The sequence below is a fragment of the Elephantulus edwardii genome, unplaced genomic scaffold (genome assembly GCF_000299155.1).
Source record: "Elephantulus edwardii isolate Elephantulus edwardi_28Jun2011 unplaced genomic scaffold, EleEdw1.0 scaffold00167, whole genome shotgun sequence".
NCBI lineage: Eukaryota > Metazoa > Chordata > Mammalia > Macroscelidea > Macroscelididae > Elephantulus > Elephantulus edwardii.
The window spans coordinates 3,901,306-3,922,550 of NW_006399917.1; the positions used below are offsets into that span (position 1 = coordinate 3,901,306).

The 21,245-nt window shown below is 41.1% G+C and overlaps 1 protein-coding gene across 1 annotated transcript in view; it reads left to right on the plus strand.

Moving 5' to 3' along the window:
• Positions 1-21,245, plus strand: part of RELL1 (RELT-like 1) — a 103,632-nt gene that overhangs the window by 60,418 nt on the left and 21,969 nt on the right. The window contains exons 2-3 of the mRNA XM_006895412.1: positions 3,950-4,174; positions 9,267-9,338. Coding sequence (XP_006895474.1) covers positions 3,950-4,174; positions 9,267-9,338 — 297 coding nt within the window. The remainder of the gene's footprint in view (positions 1-3,949; positions 4,175-9,266; positions 9,339-21,245) is intronic.

Below are 21,245 nucleotides of genomic sequence, written 5' to 3' on the forward strand. Positions count from 1 at the left end.
GGTGACTGGGGTAATCGGGATGGGTGTGTCAGAGGCGGTGCAGTTGGCGCAGGATAGAGCAGGGTTTAGAGCTGTTGTGCATAGGGTCGCTATGAGTTGGAAATGACTCGATGGCACATAACAACAACAATACATACATATATTCGATTTTGTGGATCATAACAAAAGTATGGCTAATGTCGACAAAAATGGAAATCTCAGAATATGTAATTATGCTCATATGGAATCTATACCTAGAACGAGAAGCTGTTGTCTGAACAGAGCAGGGGAACACTGCATGGTTTAAAATCAGGAAGGATGTGTGTTAAGGTAGTATACTTTCTCCATTTCCTATTCAATCTGAGCAAATAGTTTGCATAACTGGACACTATGAAGAAGAATGTGGCATTAAGATTGGAGGAACACTCAGCAACAACCTGAATTATGCAGATGGCACAACTTTGCATACTGAAGCAAACCTTGCTTGCTGAAAGTGAGGAGGATATGAAACATTTGCTGCAGAAGATCAATGACTACAGCCTTTGAAATGGATTACATCTCAACATCAAGAAAACACCACAGATCAGCAGTCAAGATTAAGATAGATGGAGAAAAAATTGAAGCTTGTCAATGATTTCATGTTGCTTGAATCTACAATCAATATACTTGGTACTAGTACTCAAGAGATGTATTGCATTGGACAAGTCTGCTGTCACAGACCTTTCCAAAATGCTGATGAGCAATGATGTCAGTTTGAAGACTAAGGTGCACCTGATTCAGGCCATGGTCTTCTCAATCAATTGCTTCACATCAGAGAGCAGGACAATGAATAAGGAAAACAGAATAAGACTTGATGCCTTTGAGTTATGGTGCTGAAGAAGAGTGCTGAATATCTCTAGGCCTGTCAAAAGAACAAACAAATATATCTTGGAAAAAGTACAGCCAGAGTGCTCCTTGGATTCCAAGATGGTGAAGCTTTCTCTTTCATAACTTGGGTATGTAATGAGGTGAGGCTGTTTCTTGGAAAAGGACACCATGCTTGGAATAATGGAGGGTCAGTGAAGAAGAAGAATGCCTTCAATAAAATGGATTGACACGGACTTCAGCATTTGGCTTGAGTGTGTCAGAAATGAGGATGACACAGGCCAGGGTATAGTTCAGGTCAACTGTTCTTCTTAGGGTCACTATGAATTATACTCACTCAAGGGCATCTAACAACAGGTACAGTAACTCCCTCCCTTCCCATTCCTGTTACCGCCCCATGATTGAATTTATTTTTGTATGACTATTTCCTTACCTTTTTATAACAGTGGTCTTATACCATAGTTGTCTGTGTTGCCTCTCTGGATTCTCCATCATTTTTCACGCTGTCATGATCTGCCCACCTCTCCCTCCCCTTCTCTCTCTCCCCTTGCTCGCTCTCCCCTCCCCCCCAGCTGTATCTCCACCCCAGGATTAGGTTAAGCTTTACAAGTTAAGATTACAGTGTCCTTGGGTTCATTACTTGGCTGGAATGACTCATAGAACTCACAGAAATTATTATATGACTAAGTATTATGGTTTTATTGTGATAAAAGGCTGTAAACTAGGATCATCTCAAGGGAGAGAGGCACAGGTGAAGTCTGAGAAGGTCCCTTGGTGGGGCTCCCCTGTTTCAGAGAGAGTACACTGCGCACCTTACACCAACCAGGAGACTCTCTCAGCCTTGATTTTCCTTAGACTGGATTTTCTTGGCCAGTTGTAGGGAGCTCTGGTGGCCTAGTGATATGGAATTGTGCTGGCAACTCTACCAGCTGCTGCATGGGAGAAAGATGGGAAACTCTCCTCCTGTATAATTAACTGTCTGTGAAAACACGCTGGAGTGCCAGCTACGGGTTGGTTCTGACTTGATGGTATACAACAACGTATCAGAGATTGTGAGGAAAGCACGGGCTTCTGACTTGTTAGTCATAAGATTGCTGAAAGTTGTAGTTGACTTGACAGTACCTAACAACAGCTACTAGTCCTGACCTCCTGAAACTTCCAGGTGAATCTTTTTGGGTCTGGGCATACCACCAGCATAGATCTTTATGTGTGGCCTGCATCCCAAAGCAAGGTTTATTTCTTGAGAGCTAAGTTATACTCAGAGTAAAACTATGTCCCTTCTCCCACGCCATTGTTCTTGTAAAAGCTCCAGGATGACAGGAGGCACATGTATGCCATTCAGTGTCATCATGGACCTCAGTACATAAAGGCCATGCAATCAAGAATTTTATTTTTTTAATTTGGCCCACTGAACAAATACTGAAAAGTACTTGCTTCCATATTTATTTATTTTTTTGCATTCTCACCTTGCCTTTTCCTTCTTCATATTCAAGATATTAATTTACAAAATTTTTGGAACATAAAGCATCTTTTGTTTCTTTTCTTTGCTGATGTTTCACATGCCTGTAATAATGCTCTTCATATAATAGCTGCTTTTTGTTGTGTATCGTAGAGTCAGAACCAACCCACAGCTAACCCTCTGATGGGTTTTCAGAGGCAGTTAATTGCACTGGAGGAGACTGCCCATCCTTCTTCCACAGCTGTGGCCCCAAACTGTCTGCCTTTGTGATTACAGGGCAGCTTCTTGCTACTAGGCCACGAAAGCTCCCTTAAGAGGTGCTTAATAAATATTTTTTAAATGAATGAATTCTGGCCGTAAATGTCTCTTAGTGATAACTCTACCATCCCTCTCATTTTGGCCATTCTAGCAGTTTCTAGGGAACTCTAGTGTCCTAGTGTGTAAGCAAGTGTGCTGACAACCCCAAATCAGGCACTTCAAAACGATGAGCTGCTCTGAGGGAGAAAGATTGACAATCTCCTGTGTGATTTACAGCCTTTGAAAAACCCCTAGATAGAGGGTTAGCTCTGAGTCAGTTCTAACTTGAGAGCAGCACATAACAACAAGAAGCAGTGGTATTACTTTTGGTAGAAACAGCAAAGTGTGTGTATGTATAGGGGGAGATAGGTGATAGGAGCAGGGCTGAAGATTGGTGGGGAGACGTGAGGTGCTTGATGAGCTTGAGATGCAGAGAGAAAATGATTGCTCGGTAAAGAAGCCCCTGCTAGTCTTCTGACCACCAGTATCTGTCCTGTGAATATGGGGAAATTGTCTGCAGATTCCTTTGCGGTTGAATAACTTCTTGGTTTGCAGTGCTGACTCGCGTTCTATAGATCAGTGGGTACCCTCTGATGAAATTGTATTAGTACTCCACAGTAATTGGTCCTTGGGTGGTACAAACTGTCCTCAGCTGTTGACCGAAAGGTTAGTGATTTGAACTCAACCCATTGGTGCAATGGAAGAAAGGCCTGGCAGGCTACATCTGTAAAGATCACAGACAAGAAAATCCCAAGGAGCAGTTCTGTCCCGTAACACTTGGAGTCATCGTGAGCAGAATCAACGCGACAGCAGCAGCTTTGGTTTTTTGGTGGCGTGGTTGTGGCAGAATAATTGTACAGTTTGGTGGGTCTTTCTGGAATTTATTACCCTCGCTTACAGGGAATAAATAACAAAATAATAGAAAACAAAATCTGATAAAGTCATAATAACAATATTAATAACAACATACAGAGCTTATTGAGTATTTCCTATTTTGCAGACGTGATCCTAAGTGTCTTACATGTGTACATTTATTTCATCTCCATAAAGCCCTATAGCCAAACTCCAACCAAAGCCACTGCTGTCGAGTCCATTCTGGCTCATGATGACCCTCCAGCGAGTCTTCAGAGGTAGCACATTGCATGAGAAGAGGTTGCGCATCAGGACCTAGCTGGTGAGCTCAGCCTCTAGGGCCCTGCTCTCCTCCTGGGTGCCATGGGCTCCAGACCCTCTCCTTTCTGAAAGACTCATAGCTCTGATTTGATCTGAAAATATCCTGATGGGTTCAATTTTTCCTTGTCCGTGTCCCTGATAGAAATCTAATGCAGCCCTGCGTGTTTCCCTCTGTAGACAACAGTGGTAGCCAGACGCTGCACTCTGGGACAGAGACGACGCCATCGCCCACCAACAATGCTGAGAACGGACACGCCAAGTACATCGCGTATGCTCTGGTCCCCGTCTTCTTTATCATGGGTCTCCTTGGTGTCCTCATCTGCCATCTGCTCAAGAAGAAAGGGTACCGTTGCACAACGGAAGCCGAAGAAGAGGTCGAAGAAGAAAAGGTTGAGAAGATAGGTAAAGAGCCTGGCCTCTTTGTAGGCAGAGCTGGGGAGGGAGGATATTTTAAAGAGGAACCCAGTCGTGTGTTTCTCATCAGTCAGGGGCAAAATAATCATTGTAACAGCAGATAGTGAAGTGCAGTGTAAGTGTAGATCTTGAAGTAATCACACCCACAGGTTGAGTCCTTGCTTTGAGTGATTTAAAAACCAGTTGCCATCAAGATGGTTCCAACTCTGGGTGAGCCTGCATATGTCAGAGTTCTCAGTGGCTGTATTTTTGGAAGTACATTGCCAGGCCTTTCTTTCAGGGCACCTCAAGGGGAATTTGAAGTGCCAACCTCATGGGTAGCACTGAAGTGCATTAACTATATACCCAAGGACTTTCACTTATTTCACACACATTCCTTAAGTACCTATCAACTAATTTCTGCTTATTTGTCGTCAGGCTTACATCATTTATGTCTTTTCAAATCTCTGTTCTCAAATATAAAATTAAAATGAGAACAGTGGGTTCTTCCTTGAATGACTGAAATTTAGGGAGAAGATGCATTTTGTCCTTGACACTCAGTAAATGTTAATCCCAACTATTTTTTGTTGTTGTTGTTGAATAAGATGCTAATAAGAATGGTGGGAATATTAAGTAGGAATCACTGTTTTTAGGACTTTTGTTGAAAGAGTCTTATTTTAAAGCTGTGTGGTAGAATTGGTGTATATAAAAGAAATCATTATGGACATGCAGTAGAAGCATGCAGGAACTGGTATTTGTTACCTGTGGGCTGAGCTCACTTTTACCCACTGCGAGCCCATCAGAACCAACTGATAACTAACCCTCCAATGAGTTTTCTTTTTCTTTTACTTATTCATTATTGAACATTTTCTCCTCTTCTCCAACAACCCCCCCTCCCCCAGCCCACGCCACAATACACTCCTTGTTCCAGATTGTTCTAATACATATAATTCATAATTGTATTGCATTGGGAAAGTCTGCTCTCGGGGATCTCTGCAGAGTACCAAAGAGCAATGATGTTTGTTTAGAGACTAAGATGACGCCTGACCCAGGGCAAAGTCTTTGCAATTGCTTATCATGCATCAGAGAGCTTGACATGACTAGAGATGATAGAAAGAGAATTGATGCCTTTGAGCGATGGTGCTGGAGAAGAGTGTTGAATATAGCTTGGACTTCTAGGAGAACCAACAGCTTTGTCCTGGAGAGATTGAAGCCAGGGCGCTCCTTGGATGCAAGGATTCTGAGGCTTTGTCTGACATACTTCGGGCATGTTGCAAGGAGGGACCAGTCCTTAGAGAGGGACATCACACTTGGAAGGGTTGAGGGACAGAGAAAGAAAGACCATCGATGAGATGGATAGATTCAGTGAATGGAGAAATGAGGCTAGGTGTATCAGAGACAATAAGGTTAGCACAGGATAGAGCAGGTTTCAGGGATATTGTACATAGGGCCTCTATGAGTCACAAGCGACAATAACAACATATTTCTTTCAGACAGTTCTTCCCCTCATCTGATCTAATGCAGTGTTCATATCCATTTACTCTTTCCCCATTTCCTCTCCAGACCCCCCATATTTGCCCTATTTTATAATAGCAATGTTATGTAGTATTTGTCCTTTTGTGACTGACATATTTCACTCAGCACAATGTTCTCAATATTCTCCCATGTTGTGTAATGTTTTCCTATTTCATTGTTTTTTTTAATTTCATTGTTTTTAATGTTGTATAGTATTCCGTTGTCCAGTGAGTTTTCAGCCGTGTATTAATTTTTATTAGCCTTGAGTTGGCAGTAGCCTTTCTCATAAAACCTGAGAGCTATTTTCTCTGTGGATGTTTTTTGGTCATTCATTAGGGTCATTTCCTGACTTGAGTCTTGAGGGCATAGTAAATGTTTCTCCCCACAACTTTCAGTCCTCAAAGGGATTTTTTTTTCTTTTCTTTTTTCAGAAAGGTGACATTTAGAGGAGGCCATCCTTCCTGCAAGCCTGGGCTGTGATTTGGGGGGAGGTTCCTCATTCCTTGCCAGTATGCCTGCCTGTTGGTTTTTCCCACCCCCACTGACCTTTGAGGCAGAGATGAGTCATGTGTAAACTCATGAGCAAACCCAAGCTGAGTGTTTGTCAACAGAGAACAGAACCTCCTCCTCACTTCCTTCACAACTCCTCTGTAGACTGGCTTAGCAGTCAGCATTTCACTGCAAAACCAAATGCTTCTATTAACATAGGAAAAAAACTGGTCAGCTGGATGGAGGACATGCTTGCCGGACAAAGTGGGTAGGACCTTGTACACCTTGACTCACTCTTAGTCAACTAGGTTTCACTCTTCCTACTTCTTTAATTGAAACAAAGCATGCTGACTGACTTCAGAGAGGTTTTACTTTTTCCAGACTTGTTGAATATACTGTTGTTGTTGTTGTTAGGTGCTGTTGAGTTGAGTACGACTTATAGTGACCCTATGAACAACAGATCTGAACCTATCCTTTGTCACGGTCCCAATCTCTTACACACTCAAGCCCATTGCTGCAATCACTGTGTTAATCCACCTGGTTGAGGGTCTTTCTCTCCTTCACAATCCCTCCCCCTTTTCCAGCATGATTTCCCTCTCTAAGGAATAACCTCCTAGAGACATGCCTAAAGTATGTGAGACAAAGCTTCATCATCTTTGCCTCCAAGGAGCATTCTGACTGCACCACAGATGTATCTGTTTGTTCTTTTTATTTAAATTTTTTTTTCATTTTATTATTTTTGTGTGAGTGTACCATCAGATCAGATCTGACTGGTCCAGGAGGAGATTGTCCCTCCTTCCCCAGCAGAGCATCTGGTGAATTCGAACCATGCGCCTCTGGGATTGTAGTTGTAGCTCCTTGCCACTAGGCCACCAGAGCTCCTGTTTGTTCTTTTGGCAGTCCATGAAATAATTAGCGCTCTTGTCCAACACCACAGTCTAAAGGCATCATTTCTTCTGTCCCATTCTGCCATTTCTATTCTGTTGAATATACTATACAACGTCAAAAGCACAAATAAGTCTATCTTGGAAGTGGCACAGCTGGGGTGCTTCTTGGAAGCAGGCATGGTAACATGCCATTTCACTAACGATTAAAAAAAATTTAGGAACAGTGTAGGAATAGTTGCTTCTGACCTCTGTTAACTCCACAAGGGGGAACTGCCCCTAACAATAGCATCCCCAGTATAAAATGAATTCCTATGACGTTAGACCTGTCCCCCATGCTCCTGCACCTGCTTCTACTAATTCCAGCATCAATTGGACTGCTCTATTACTGGGTCCAAAATCTGTTGCAAAGGACACATAGACCTCACAGCAGGACACTCATGTTTATGGGGCTTATTAGATAAGTTAACAAGCAGGTTGATAACACATAAAATTCCTCATTCAGGACAGCATCTCAAGCATGCTTACAGACCCTCAGCCTTCAAGTTCACAGCTTAGGTCAGCTCTTAGTCTTGCCTGTCTTGCTGTCTTCTCAGCAGTTCTCCAGCAGGTTTGAGCAAAGGCTCCTGGTTCTGGCTCTGAGCAGCAGTACCAAGTGAGCTCCGTCTCGTGTTGGGTCTCTGGTTCTCTGCTCTCGTGTAGATCCCAGTCTGACCTGCCCAGAAATCTCTGGCCTTTGCTACTGCTTCATCCTTGCCGATAGTGAAATTCCCATCTTCTGTTACTGAACTTGCTCAGTTTAAACTTGATAGGATGGGAAAACGGATCATTCTCATCGGGAGTTTTTTATACACAGCCTGTTTTATGTTCCCACCCAGTCACATATTGAAAGTCAAAGTCACTGACTAGGAAAGCCATTTTGAACAATAAACTCATAACCCCATATGTATTTTGAGCATGTGGTCAGGAGGCACCAGTTCTTGGAAAAGGACATCATCCTTGGTAAAGTAGAGGATCAAGGAAGGAGAGGAAGACCATTGGTAAAATGGATTGACATGGTGACTGTAACAATGGAGTTAACAAAACACAGTAAAGACTGTGATGATGGCATAGGATCAGGTAGGGTGTTTCCTATTGAATATAGAGCCACTATGAGTTGGAGACAACTCAATGTCACTTAAAAACAATATTATACGGCATTGACGTCTAAAAGTATTATATTTTAGGGCATTATTTTTATCGTAGGAGTATGCAATGAGGGTTGCAGAGTGGATTATATTTGGGGGTAGGGGTGGGGTTTGGGGAGGTGCGGGGGGGATCGTGTACCAATGAGGGAGTTTTTCTTTTGCTTTTCAAGGAGAGGAGCAAACAGGGGGTGGGGGGAGAGGTTTGTGCGGGGAGAAGGGTGCAACAATGAATGAATGGAATTCCAAAATCTCTGTAGATGTTCATTGAAATGACAAATAAACAACCTAAATTAAAAAACAAAAACAATATTATATATACTGCTAGTCTGCAGTCTCTCCTAAGTAAATTGAGCTTGTGAACAAATCATCATGACTTTAAGATATCTTGGGAGTATATTTTAAAGTTCTTAAGGGAGCCAAGAATCTTATAAACATGGGTAAAAAATAATCAATTTTTGGAAATAGTACACTTGACTCTCTAAGTCTGTCATTAAAATAAAAGCCAAGGAGATTTAAGAAAATGATGAGACAGGGCCAGCAGTGCTAAGGGTGGGTATAAATGCATGAAATCATTGTGAAAGTGGGAAATGTTTACACACTGTCATCCAAGTGTTTCTGACTCTTCATAGCCATCCTCCCTTCAGTTTTCTGAGATGTAAATCTTTACAGGAGAAATCTGCCACTTTTTTTACAGATGGATTCGAACTGCCAATCTTTCAGTTAATAGCCTGGTACTTTATGCACTGTGGCACTAGTATTTCTTGGGAAGGTGTTTAGGAAAGTGTATTCTAGAATGAGACTAATGAAGCATTCTGGGACTTTCCTTTTATGTATCTAAAGTTAAAGATGTGATTATATATCTAGGCACTCTGGCTGAAGGAAGCCAGCCTGGTCTCTTAGAATGATTGATCCTTGGACCCTTCTGGAGGTCATTCTGTGAGACCTAGGTCTCTAACCTAGAATGACTAATTGACTTGATACCGATGACTAATGTAATGCTTTCTACCCTCTCCTCCTCTCTTTCAGAACTGAACGACAGTATAAATGAAAATAGTGACACTGTTGGGCAGATTGTCCATTACATCATGAAAAATGAAGGTATGAACTTTGTGTGTGTGTGTTCTAGGACAATTCACTGTTCATGTATTATACTGAAAACATATTTTGTAGAGTATATATAGAAATAGAAATAGAAATATATATTCTCCTCTCCATTTTTTTGGGAGTTACCAGCAATGTCTCTTACCCAAGCTCACTGACCCCTCCATTTTCAGGATTGTCTGACCAGGAAGGTCACACATAAATGAGTTTTCTGTGTGTCAGTTGATGTGCCTGCTCCCTAGAGTGGGCGGCTCATGGTCAAGGCCTGGCCTCATCACTGACTGGTCACGTGTGTTTTGGGGAAAGTCAGTCAGACTTAGTACTTTACCTCATGAAGCCTCCACTTCTTCCTCTCTAAAATGTGGATAATACTAATATTTACCCCCAGTCATCCTCAAGTTGAGTGTATCTCATGGTGACACCATGCATGTCATAATTGGAACTCTGTAGCATTAGGTTTTTTCAGTGGCTCAATTTTTGTGAGTAGAGCACTTGTTCTTTCTTTGAAGATGCTTCTGGGTGACTCAAACCGCCAAGCTTTCTCAAGCCTTCAAACTTTCCAAGCCAGGTGTGTTAGCCATTTAACAATGATATTTACCTCAGCATTGTTGTCAGCACATGTCAGTTGCTTAGTGTTAAGTTTTGTATTGTAGCAAATGCTACCTGTACTTAAGTGCTGAAACTTTCAAAAAGTTTATCCTTTATGCATTTCAATACTCCCTCTCAAAACCCTGAAATGTCTTCTAATGTTTCATTGCTTAAATCAGAGATGAATTTAATCTTGATTGACTACATCAGGGCCGTTCTGAGCACAGGTTACTCTTGGTAGGATACAGTGCCTTCAGGAGATGCGAAGGTGTGTTGTGTTGTATGCACATACTTGTAACTCTGAAATTCCTATGTTTGAGTTCACAAGATAAGTTAATAAGTAAATAACTTTTTCCTGAGGGTTTGTCCTGCATGTAATCAGGGATGACTCAGTCAGCATGCTATGCACTGAGGCAGCTGAACCATGTTTTGAAAGTGAAAATATCTCTGTAAGTGAATAAATGCATGCTCTTCCACCCTCTCCATCCTCCTGTATCCCCACGATTCAACAAGGACTTAGATGTGGCATAATTTCTTGTCAATTGACTATTCAACTTGACTCCATTTGGTTTTGCACAATTTTCATTGGTGTTGATGAACATGATTTTTGTATTTGCCATAATTTATTTATGTCTGATCTCGTCTAGTCTTCATAACCTACCTTGAAGTTAATATTATTATACCCATTTTCCAGATGAATTGAAGTCTCTAAGTGGTTCCATTTTGTGGTTAAAAGCAGTCCACCTGTGCTGGGCTCCAAACACAATTCCCTTTCAGCCATACAGCCCTACCTGTCCCTCTCTTCTAAAGTATAGCTTTCATTGTTACCCTCCTTAACAGATACCCAACTTACTAAAATGCTGTTTACAAGAAGACCAGAACTCTGAGATTTTGATTTCTTGTCTCCCAAAGACTTTTCTCAAGGCACAATATTTGGTGATAGTGTCCCCTGGGAAAAGACATTGTGATGGGAAAAGCAGAGGGTCAGTGAAAAAGAGGAAACTTTCAGCAAGGTGGGGTGGCACAGTTACTGCACCACGGGGCTCATGCAGTGAGGTGGTACAGGATGGGGCAGGGCTTGGATCTGTCGTTCATAAGATTGCTGTGAGTCCATTGGCTCGATGGCACCTAACAACAATAGCAATTATTCATGAATAATCAATTATGCAGGTTCCTTTCATATTAAAAAGTGTTTTTTTAACTTGCACAAGAAATAAGCCAAGATGTTTCTAGAGAGGGTCCAACCACTGCAGATGGACACAGGGAAGCTGAAGAAGATTTCTTCATAGCTCTGTGCCTTTCACGTTTCAAACTGCCTCCCATGGCGATGAGGGTTGTGGGCACACAGGGCCCCCGTATCTCAGAGCTGGAGCAGCTGCTGAATTAGTGACTGCAGATGAAGTGAGTGCTGAACAGCCGAGCTGATTGAAATAAGTCAACAGGGAAAACGTTGCTGAAGTTCTTCTTTTTAGACTTCATAGCACCCACTGAATGCGTGCCGTGCGCCAGGCCTGCTGTTTCCAGGCACTAGCAGCCCTACGAGTCAGAAACTTTTCTCTCATGTGGAAGTTAATGAAGCAGAGTTGCACAACTGCCAGATAGCAGATCTGGGGCTTCAGTTCAAGCCTTCTGCCTCCAGAATCTATGCTTTTACTCAGTGGCTATACTTCTTTCCTCATAGCAAGGGAAGAAAAAGGCTAAACTTTCTCCTTGCAAGGAGTTAAAGTAGAAAGCTGGAATAGTTTACATAACTCCTAAAATATTAAGCCACTACATTCTAACACTACAAGAAATCGTAAATCTCACCTGTTGCTGTTGAGTCCATTACCACTCATAGATACCCACCAAGGAAGCTGTAAATCCTTGTGGGAGGAGACTGGAGTGACTGGTAGATTTGAACTGCCGACCTTGTGATTAGCAACCCAATATATTCCACACTCTGCCACCAGGATTGCCTTATGAGATCTTTAAAAAACTCATTCCCGTAGGGTTGGAAGCTCTAATTTGCACAAGAGGAGTTTGCGCGTCTCTTTCTCCCTTAGAGGTACTGATGGATTCAAACTTAGAGAAGCAAAGTCTTTGGCACAACACCCTAGGGATTATGTCACCAGAGTTCTCTCCTTTATTAGACAGATCTTGATTTACAGACGAAAAATGATAAACTGAAGGGTTAAAAGCCTTGCCCAAGGTCACCAAGTCAGGGTCAGTATGGCAAGATGGTACCAGCACAGACAGACCCCCTTCTCTTAGTCTCAGCCTCTGCACAACATTTGGGACACATGGAGGAAGTAGGTGCCTGTCAGAATTATGTCTTTCTCTATCTTCCTGCTTTTATCCAGGTCTCTGTTACTTCATTCCCCTGAGCTTTTCTTTCATCCCTAGAGACTGCAATTGAAAGGGTGATACTATTCTTTTATGTCCCAACCCAGAGACAAACTGACCTTCCCATTACCCCCCTTGCTGCTGCTTATTTTAATAACATCATTTTCTTTTCAGAAAGCAGTCTTTTGGGTTCTGTTCTGTTGATTAGCTAATAGACAATCAATAGGTGCCCAGAGTAATACCCCAGGCTCTGTTTGGGTTCTTTTGTTTGTTTTTTCCTTGTGATATTTTTTAATTGAGATTTTTGATGAAAGTTTATAGAGAACTTCGATTTCTATTCATTCATGGTTGCGCATTTTCTTTCCTGCCCCCTCCCTCTTTGTTTGCTTTTTTCTTTGGAAAAAACCCTCTTTCATTGTTATACAGTCCCCCACCCCAGTCCACTTGACTATGCAGCTCTTATTCTGGATTCTTGTCATCCTAATACTACCTAATCATATATTCCTTTTTTATTTATCACCTCTTTTCTTAGTTTCCTTCCAACCCCCATGTCAGTCCTGTTTTATAGCAGTGACATTATGCACTATTTGTCTCTTTATGACTGAGATATTTCATTCAGCATAATGTCCTCCCGGGTCACCCATTTTGTATAATACTGCATGAGTTCTTTGTTTTTCAATGCAGTGTAGTATTCCATTGTGTGAATATAGCACAGCTTCTCGATCCATTTACCAGGCACTGTTATCATTCTTTGTCTTCTTCTTCTTCCTAATTCTTTTTTCCTTTTGTACCAATTCTTTACTATTTCCCTTCTCCCCTTGCACTTGCCCTCATCTGTGATTTCTTCAATTACCTGTGCAGGCAGGTAGTGACTCTCGAGCTTGGTGTCACCCTTGAATCTCCTCGTGATTTACCCATGTGACGCCAGATCGCACTGAGCATCCCTTCTTCAACTGCCCCTTTCTAGATTCCAAAAGCACAAATGGGTCATTAAGTACACTACTAGCTATATACTAATAATGTATTACAGTAGGCCTCTTATCAGTTCTATTACTTAGCTTTTTCACATTTAACTTTGAGATTGAAGTCCTCTAATTTATAAAACAAATTAATTTTTATTTTATCATTGTTTCCTTAACTTTAGGCTTAATAGCAATGTAGTTCTCCCTGTTAATATTCTTTATATCTAACTGATTAGATATTAGCCTTAACACTGGTGGTCTAGTGGGTAAGAAGTTGCAACACCAGTACAAAGGCAGGCAGTTTGAATTCACCAGCTGCTCCTTGGCAGAAAGATGGGCAATCTATGTGATTTATAGCTTCTGAATACCTGATAGATGGTCAGGTGTGGGTGGCTTCGATTTCTAATTTCACAGCAATGAGTTTTTTAAACTGTTTAGAATTAATGTTAATCTAACGTCCTTGTTTTTCTTTTGAAAATTGTACACTATCGTGTGGCTTTTCTTTAAAAATGAAAAAGAAAAGTACTAAAATTGAGCTCAGTCTTTCCATTGCCATCTCCTCTTTTATTAGAGTATTCCTTGCCTATAGTCATATGTTTCTGAACATTTACAGCCAGGACACATGGATAACTTTCTGCTGTGCCTTTTTTAATTTGGCAAATAGGGTAATATTTGACTAGGTCTCCTGGTGACATACCCAAGGTTTAAATACATTGTGCCCTGAATGTTACATAAATGCTAGATAAATATTTCCTGGAGGATAGGATTAATCAGCTGACCTATACTCTGATTATTATCATCCTAATCCTACAGTTTGGATTAATTATAGTGCTTTTAGTTTGATTTTCTAAATAGAGCTGAATTGAATTGTGTTTCTTTGGTTATTGTTGTTGTTGATTGCTATCAAGTTGAGCATGTCTCATAGTGACCTATGAACAAAAGGCCTGAAGCCATTCTTTAACCCTCATTATTTATCAAAATTCATAGTTTCCAGAGGCATGTTATTTAGGAAGTGGATGCCACTCCTGCTTACGGTCTTTGGTTATTAGAGTCTACTTATATTGTATGAGAGTTTGAAAAGTATCTGTGATGCCAGTTGCTGGACCTAAAAATCTTTCTGTGATGATAAGGGGCATTGGTGGTATAATTGGTTCCAAGCTCAGTTGCTAACCTTGTGGTTGGTGGTTCAAACTCAACTTGTGGCTCCACAGGAGCGAGACCTGGTTGTTTGCCCGTAAAGATTAAAGCCTAGAAACCTTGTGGGCCAGCTCTACTTTGTGACATGGGGGTGTTGTAAGTGGAAAGCAGACTTACTGGCATACACAAATGCCCACTTCCTAAAAAGGCCTGGTGATCTACTTCTGAAACCTCAGCCATTGAAAACCCCATGGATGACAGTGCCTTCTGACACACGTGGGGTTGTGGTGAGTCAGCATCAGTTCAAGGACATCTGGGTGGTTGGAAGGCTTCCTCTGTCTGGCTCAGCTAGCTTCCCTCGCCCTCTGACTGACTTGTCTTGTTCTCTGGAAATCAACACAGACAAAGGAAGTGGCGTTGACAGCTGTTGGCAAATGTAGGGAAAACCAGCTTTTACGGCTTACTTATGGATTTAATGAGTAAAGTGGAAGGAGGGGAATATATGTTTAGTACAGCTTACAACAACAACAATAATGACAAGAGAGCTTAATTAGATTCTTGCTCTTTTATAGTAATTGCACACACAAAATAAAAGCATATATGTAAGTCTTAATGATGGTGTTACCTTAGAAAGTCTTCCCGTCACAGGAAACCAGAAATATTCCCAGAGGGCACATTACTGATGTTTCCTGTCTGGTAGACAAGGTGTTAGTTAATCCACACTATTTTGTGTTGCGTGAGTGTGTGCCAAGTGTGTGCCCTGTGCGTGTGTGTTTATGTGCTCGTCCCACAGGGTCACCTTCCTCAGACAGGGTGCGTTTAAAGATGTTTGTAGAGAAACTCAAGTCTGGTCTCCACGTATACATTCACAGCAGAGGGGCTATATACTAATTCCAACCTTCTAGGAGATAAAGATGGGTTTCAGGAAAAAGCAGGAGTCTGCAGAATAAACTGTAGCAATGGTTTTAATGATTTTTATTCCTGAGGTCGTTTTAGAATTTGATATTTCTAAAGGGAGCTCTGGTGGCCTAGTGGCAAGAAGCTGCACTGCAATCCCAGAGGTACACAGTTCAAATCCACCAGATGCTCTGCTGGAGGAGGAGGAACACTCTTCTCCTGTATCAGTCAGATCTGATTTGATGGCACACACACAAAAAATAACAAAAAATATTAAAAAATTTGATATTTCTAAAGGAGGTCCTCATTTTATAAATTTTCTTAGGTTAACTGTTAAAACGTATTTTTGAAAATTCCCCAAAAAAATGAAAAAAAGAAAATTCCTCTAAGTGTATATAGTGCTATCCTTACTTTAATAATTTTGCATACTAAATTTGCATGCATTGTGTTTTGTTCACGTACATTGTGTTTCATTCATGTACATTGTGTTTCACACATTCCTTTCTTCACGTTGTGTTGTATTTGGTCTGTTAATGAGGACAGAGTATAAGTGAACACTGGAAAACGATTGTGTATTTCCTACAGCCCAGTACCTAAAAGAAGCCTATTTTCTGTATCCTTTGTTTTAGTCAAAGAGACAAATAATTGATGTCACTCAAGAAATCAAGTCAAGCTTTCTGCCTCAAGTCTATTCCAGTTCCTAGTGACCCTATGGGACATAGTAGGTCTATGCTGTTTCTAAGGCTGTGAATCCTAATAGTAGCTCACTGCCTCATCTTTTACTGCAAAGCCACCGGTGGGTTCAAACAGCCAACCTTCTAGTTCGAATCCCAACACTTAAGCCATTGTGCCACTGGGACACTCAGAAAACTTGAATTCATTGCCTTTGAGTTGGAACTGATATATAGTTGCCCTCCAGTGAGTTTCAGAGGCTGTAAACTGCAGAGGAGGAGAGTGTCCATGTTTCCACCATGGAGCCATTGAACAAGATTTGAACTACCAGAGAGGCACCACCTTTGGCTTTATTAGCAGGTCTGACATCACTAGATTGTCTGAAATCTCCCTTATAGAAGTAATGTGGCATCTTTCTTATATGGGAGAAGATAGGGCCAATTTAGATCAGTTCCCCTTTTTTGTACTGCTAGGTCTTACTGAAGGCCAAAACTTGTATTTGGAGTACATTTGGCCATCATCCCAGATAGAAGTGAAGGGCAAAGGAAGGATTTCTTTTATAAAAGGATGGTCTCAGAAGAAACCCTCATTGCCGTTGAGTTGAAACTGTGTCATAACTGACCCTCTATTGGGTTTTTGAGACTATAAATCACACAGAAGAACATTACTGTCTCTGCTCCCTTGGAGTAGCTGGTGGATTTAATCTGACAGGCACTGTCTTTGGATTAGCAGCATGGCTTCTAATTGCCTCCACCACCAGGGGTATATGGTATCAATGTTCTTTTATCTCGTCTCCCCCTAAAAAAATCACACTGTTCATTCTCAAGGTAGGAATTTGGGAGATAATCCCCATAAAGGAGTAATGTTGGTTAGTTCTGTTGTTTTTTGTGGTTTTGGGGGTTTTCTTTTTACTGTGCATTGGGTGATATTGATAGAGCAGCTCAGTCATCTATTAAGCAGTCCACACATGCTTTGTTTCATGTCACTGGTTGCAGTTCCTGTGCTGTAACTCCACTCAGTTCCTCACTGTGCTTCCCATTTTTATTCCTGCTTCTTCTCTTAAGTCTTTCTTGTTGTTTGAACATTGTCCTGGAGCAACTGCTCCCCTTTGAATCTCTAATAGGTGTAAAGAATGAAGAATTTCTTTACACAAATTGCATTCTGTGGACTCCATAGTGGTGCTGTCTGCCTTATATACCTTCTGGTTTAGGCTGAAAGTTAACCTACAGGTTGAGTTCCGTTTCAGACCTGAATGGTGCCTAAGGGCTATAGTTCCAAGGATTCCACCAGTCTGTCTGCTCCTCCTCAGTCTGATCTTTTTTTAAAATCTTGAGTTTTATTTTACAACCTTCTTTCCTAAGCCAGGCCTTTCTGATGAAATCCCCTTCAGAGCGGGAGGTTGTGCTATCTGGGCCCCACCTTGTTCTTCTGGTTTAGAACCCGATACTAAGGTCATGGAGCCTGATGTTATTGTGGCCCGCTAGGCCTTTGGGCTAATTGTTTCCATCCATCTTTGATTTTCTTCACTCTTCTTTGCTGCAAGTGGAGAAAGACCAGTGATTGTACATGAGGCATATGTTGTTGAAGAACAAAAGAAATTTTACCTTAAAACAAACCTTTGCATGATTGATTTTATTTTGTTGTTGAGGGTATACACAGCAGAACATACACCAGTTCGACAGTTTCTCCTTGTACAACACTTAACCTCTCGCATTGCTCTTGAATTGGAACCAACTAATAGCTGGCCCTGCAAGTTTTCTATAATCTCCCGGGAGGTGATTGTCCGTCTTTCTCCTGTTGAGCTGCTGGTGCATTCGAGCTGCCAGGGAGGCATGAGCTTTGGGGCTCACAGCTCCACTATGCCATCAGAACGCCCTTGCACAGTCCAGTGACACTGACTGCATTCTTCAAGTTGGGCAGCCATTCTCACCCTTTTCTCAATTGTTCCACCTCTATTACATTAGCCTGACTGCCTTCTAAGTTTCCTATCTACTCTTTCCAATGGCTGCTGTAGATTTGACCTCACAGAGATAATCCTAGAAAGAGCACAGTGCCCAAGGCAGACGTTCTCTACTACTGTAGTTGTTGTTAGGTGACATCAAGTCAACTACAACGCATAGCCGCCCTGTGGAGCACAGATCCGAACCTGCCCTGTCCTGCACCGTCCTCACTAGCTCAGACTCAGTGAGGCAGTCATCTCATTGAGGGTCTTCCTCTCCTTCTCTGACTCTCTACCTTTCTCAGTGTGATACCTCTCTTCAAGGACTCCTTTGTCCTGAAAATATGCCCAAATTATAGTTACACCACCTTTGTCTTTAAGGAGCACTCTGGTTCTCTTCCTTCGGGACAGACTTGTTTTTTCTCTTGGAAGTCAGTGATATGTTCATTAGTCTTTGCCAACACCCATTTCAAAGGCATTTATTATTCATGTAACATCCTTATTCATTGTCCAACTTTCAGATATATAGAAGTAATTGAACACGGTGGCTTGCATCAGGAGCATCTTAAGTCTATAAATTGATATTGTTGCTCATTAGAATTTTGGAGAGGTCCTTGACAGAAGATTTCCCCAATATAACATGTCTTGGTTTCTTGACTGCAGTGACCATGAGTGGTTGCTTGTGGATCCAAATAAAATGAAATCATTGATAATTTTAGTCTTTATCTATAATGATATTATCTATTAATACAGTAGTGAGGATTTTTGTCACCTTGTTATTCAAATGTAATTCATGTTGAAACTTTATAGTCTTTTATTTTCTTCAGTAAATCTTCACTATCTGCAAGCAAAGTTACGTTACCTACATGACTCAGGGTTGCTGATGAGTCTTCCTGTCATCTTTTTTTATTCATTTTTTTAGTCTTCCTCTAATCTTGATCTTACATTCCTCTTTATATCATCAAGCTTCTCAAATGATTTGCTCCACATACAGTCTGAATAGGTATGGAGAAAGGATACACACCTGACACACTTTCCCCCCCCCCCCCAATTTAAACCATACAGTTTAGACCATGCAGCTGTCTTGTTCTATTTGAATGACTTCTTGGTCTGTATATAGATTTTGCCTAAGCACAAGTAAATGTTCTGGGATCCCATGCTTCTCAGTATTAGCCATAAGTTGTTATGACACACACAGTCACATGCCTTTGCATAATAAAACATGAGTAAACATCTTTCTGGTATTTTCTACTTTTTAGCCAAGACCCACCCAACATCAATGGTGATAACACTTGTGTCACAACCTCTTCTGAATCCATCTTGGATTCCTGACATTCCTTGTTGATATATCATTCCAGCCATAACTAGTTTTCTTTATTACTTAAATGAAACTGTTGTTTAGTTTCAAGACTTCAAAGGATTTTTTTTTTAATTTTCAGAGATTATCTCAGGAGTTCAGATTAGCTTTGTGGTTAATTCAGCCTTCATCGCCCCAGGAAAATTTGTATATAGCACAAATATATGCACAGTATATACACAAATAGTCTTTCTGCTCTATTACAATCTCTTGGAAGGACAATTAGGACAAATATCTCTTTAAGGGAACAATAATATGTTGAGAAACCAGAATCAGCACTTGACTGTTAACATAGCTCTTCAGGCAGGTCCAGGAATCTGTTCAACCTGGTGTGTTGGAATAGGAGTTAATATTCCTCCTGCAGGGATGTCATTTGAGATGTTCAATGTGATTGGCTCATATTTTTAGTTTTATCCTTCCATCTCTGGAGAGTTTGCTGTGGTTAGTCGTGGGGCCATTTAGAAATCAATTTAAAAGGTTGTTATTGTTGTTGTTAGGTGCTGTTGAGTCAAATACAACCCATAGCAACCCTATGAACTACAGAGCTGAACCCTGTCCTACCCTGTAACATCCTCATACCTCCTGACACGACAGAGCCCACTGGAGCAGTTATCATGTCAGTCCATCTGGTAGAGGGTCTTCCTCTCCTTTGCTGACCCTTCACCTTTCTGAGCATCATGTCCTTCTGCAAGGATTAGCCTGTCCTAGCAACATGCCCAAAGTATGTGAGATGAAGGCTCATCATCTTTGCCTCCAATGAACACTCTGGCTGCACCCTTTTTAAGACATAACTTTTTCTTTTGGCAGTACATGAGATGTTCAGCGCTCCTCTCCAACACCATAGCTCAAAGGCATCAATTTTTCTGTCAACCTTATTCATTGTTCAGCTCTCAGATGCATAGCAAGTGATCAGAAAGACTATGGCCCAAATCAGATTCACCTTAGTCCTCAAAGTGATATCATCTCTTCTCAATAATTTAGAGAGGATCTTAACTGGAGACTTTCCCAGTGCAATAAATCCCTGATTTCCAGACTGCTATTGCCAAAGGTGTTAATTGTGGATCCAATTAAGATGAAGTTGATGAGTGTTTGAGTCTTTTCTCTGTCATTATGTTGCCTATAGTCCAGTGATAAGAATATTTGTCTTCCTGACAATAAGATGCAGTCCTAACTGAAGTCTGTATTATTTCTCTGCAACAAATGCTTCAAGTCCTCCTCACTTTGTGTCATCTGCATAACACAAGTTATTGATGAGTTTTCCTCTGATCCTGATGCCACATTTCTCTTCATAGATTTCAGATTCTTGAATAATTTGCTCAGCCTACAGATTGAATAGGTGTGGAGGTAAAATACAATTCTGATGCACTCCCTTCCCAGTTTAAACCTGGCATTGTTCCCTTGCTCTGTTTGCACAACAGCCTCTTGGTCTGGGTATAGGTTTGTATATGAGCACCATTAAGTGCTCAGGGATTCCCATTCTTCCCAATGTTGGCCAGAACGTGTTATGATTCACACAGTCAAATGCCTTTGCATAGTCAATACAGCATAAATGTAGATATTCTTCTAGTAAACTTTCATCCAGGATCCATCTGACATCAGCAGTGATATCCCTGGTGCCATGACCTATTTTAAATCCTGCTTGAAATTCTGGCAGTTTCTTATCTGTGTACTGTTCCAGCTGTTTTTGAATGATCTTCAGCAGTACTTTGCTTGCATGTAATATTAATGCTATTGTTTGATATTTTCCACATTCTGTTGGATCACCTTTCTTGGGAATTTCCTGGCATAAACTGTTGAGCACATCCAGGGCTGGATTTGTTAATTGAAACAAATCAATTAGTATACCATTGATTCCTGGAGCCTTATTTTTTGCCAATGCCTTCAATGCAGCTTTCACTTACTCTTTCATTACAGTTGGCTCCTACTCATATGGTACATCTCAAAATATTTCAGTGTCAGTTATTTATTTTTAGTACGGTGATTCTGTTTATTCCCTTCATCTTCTTTTAATGCTTTCTTGGTAATTAAAT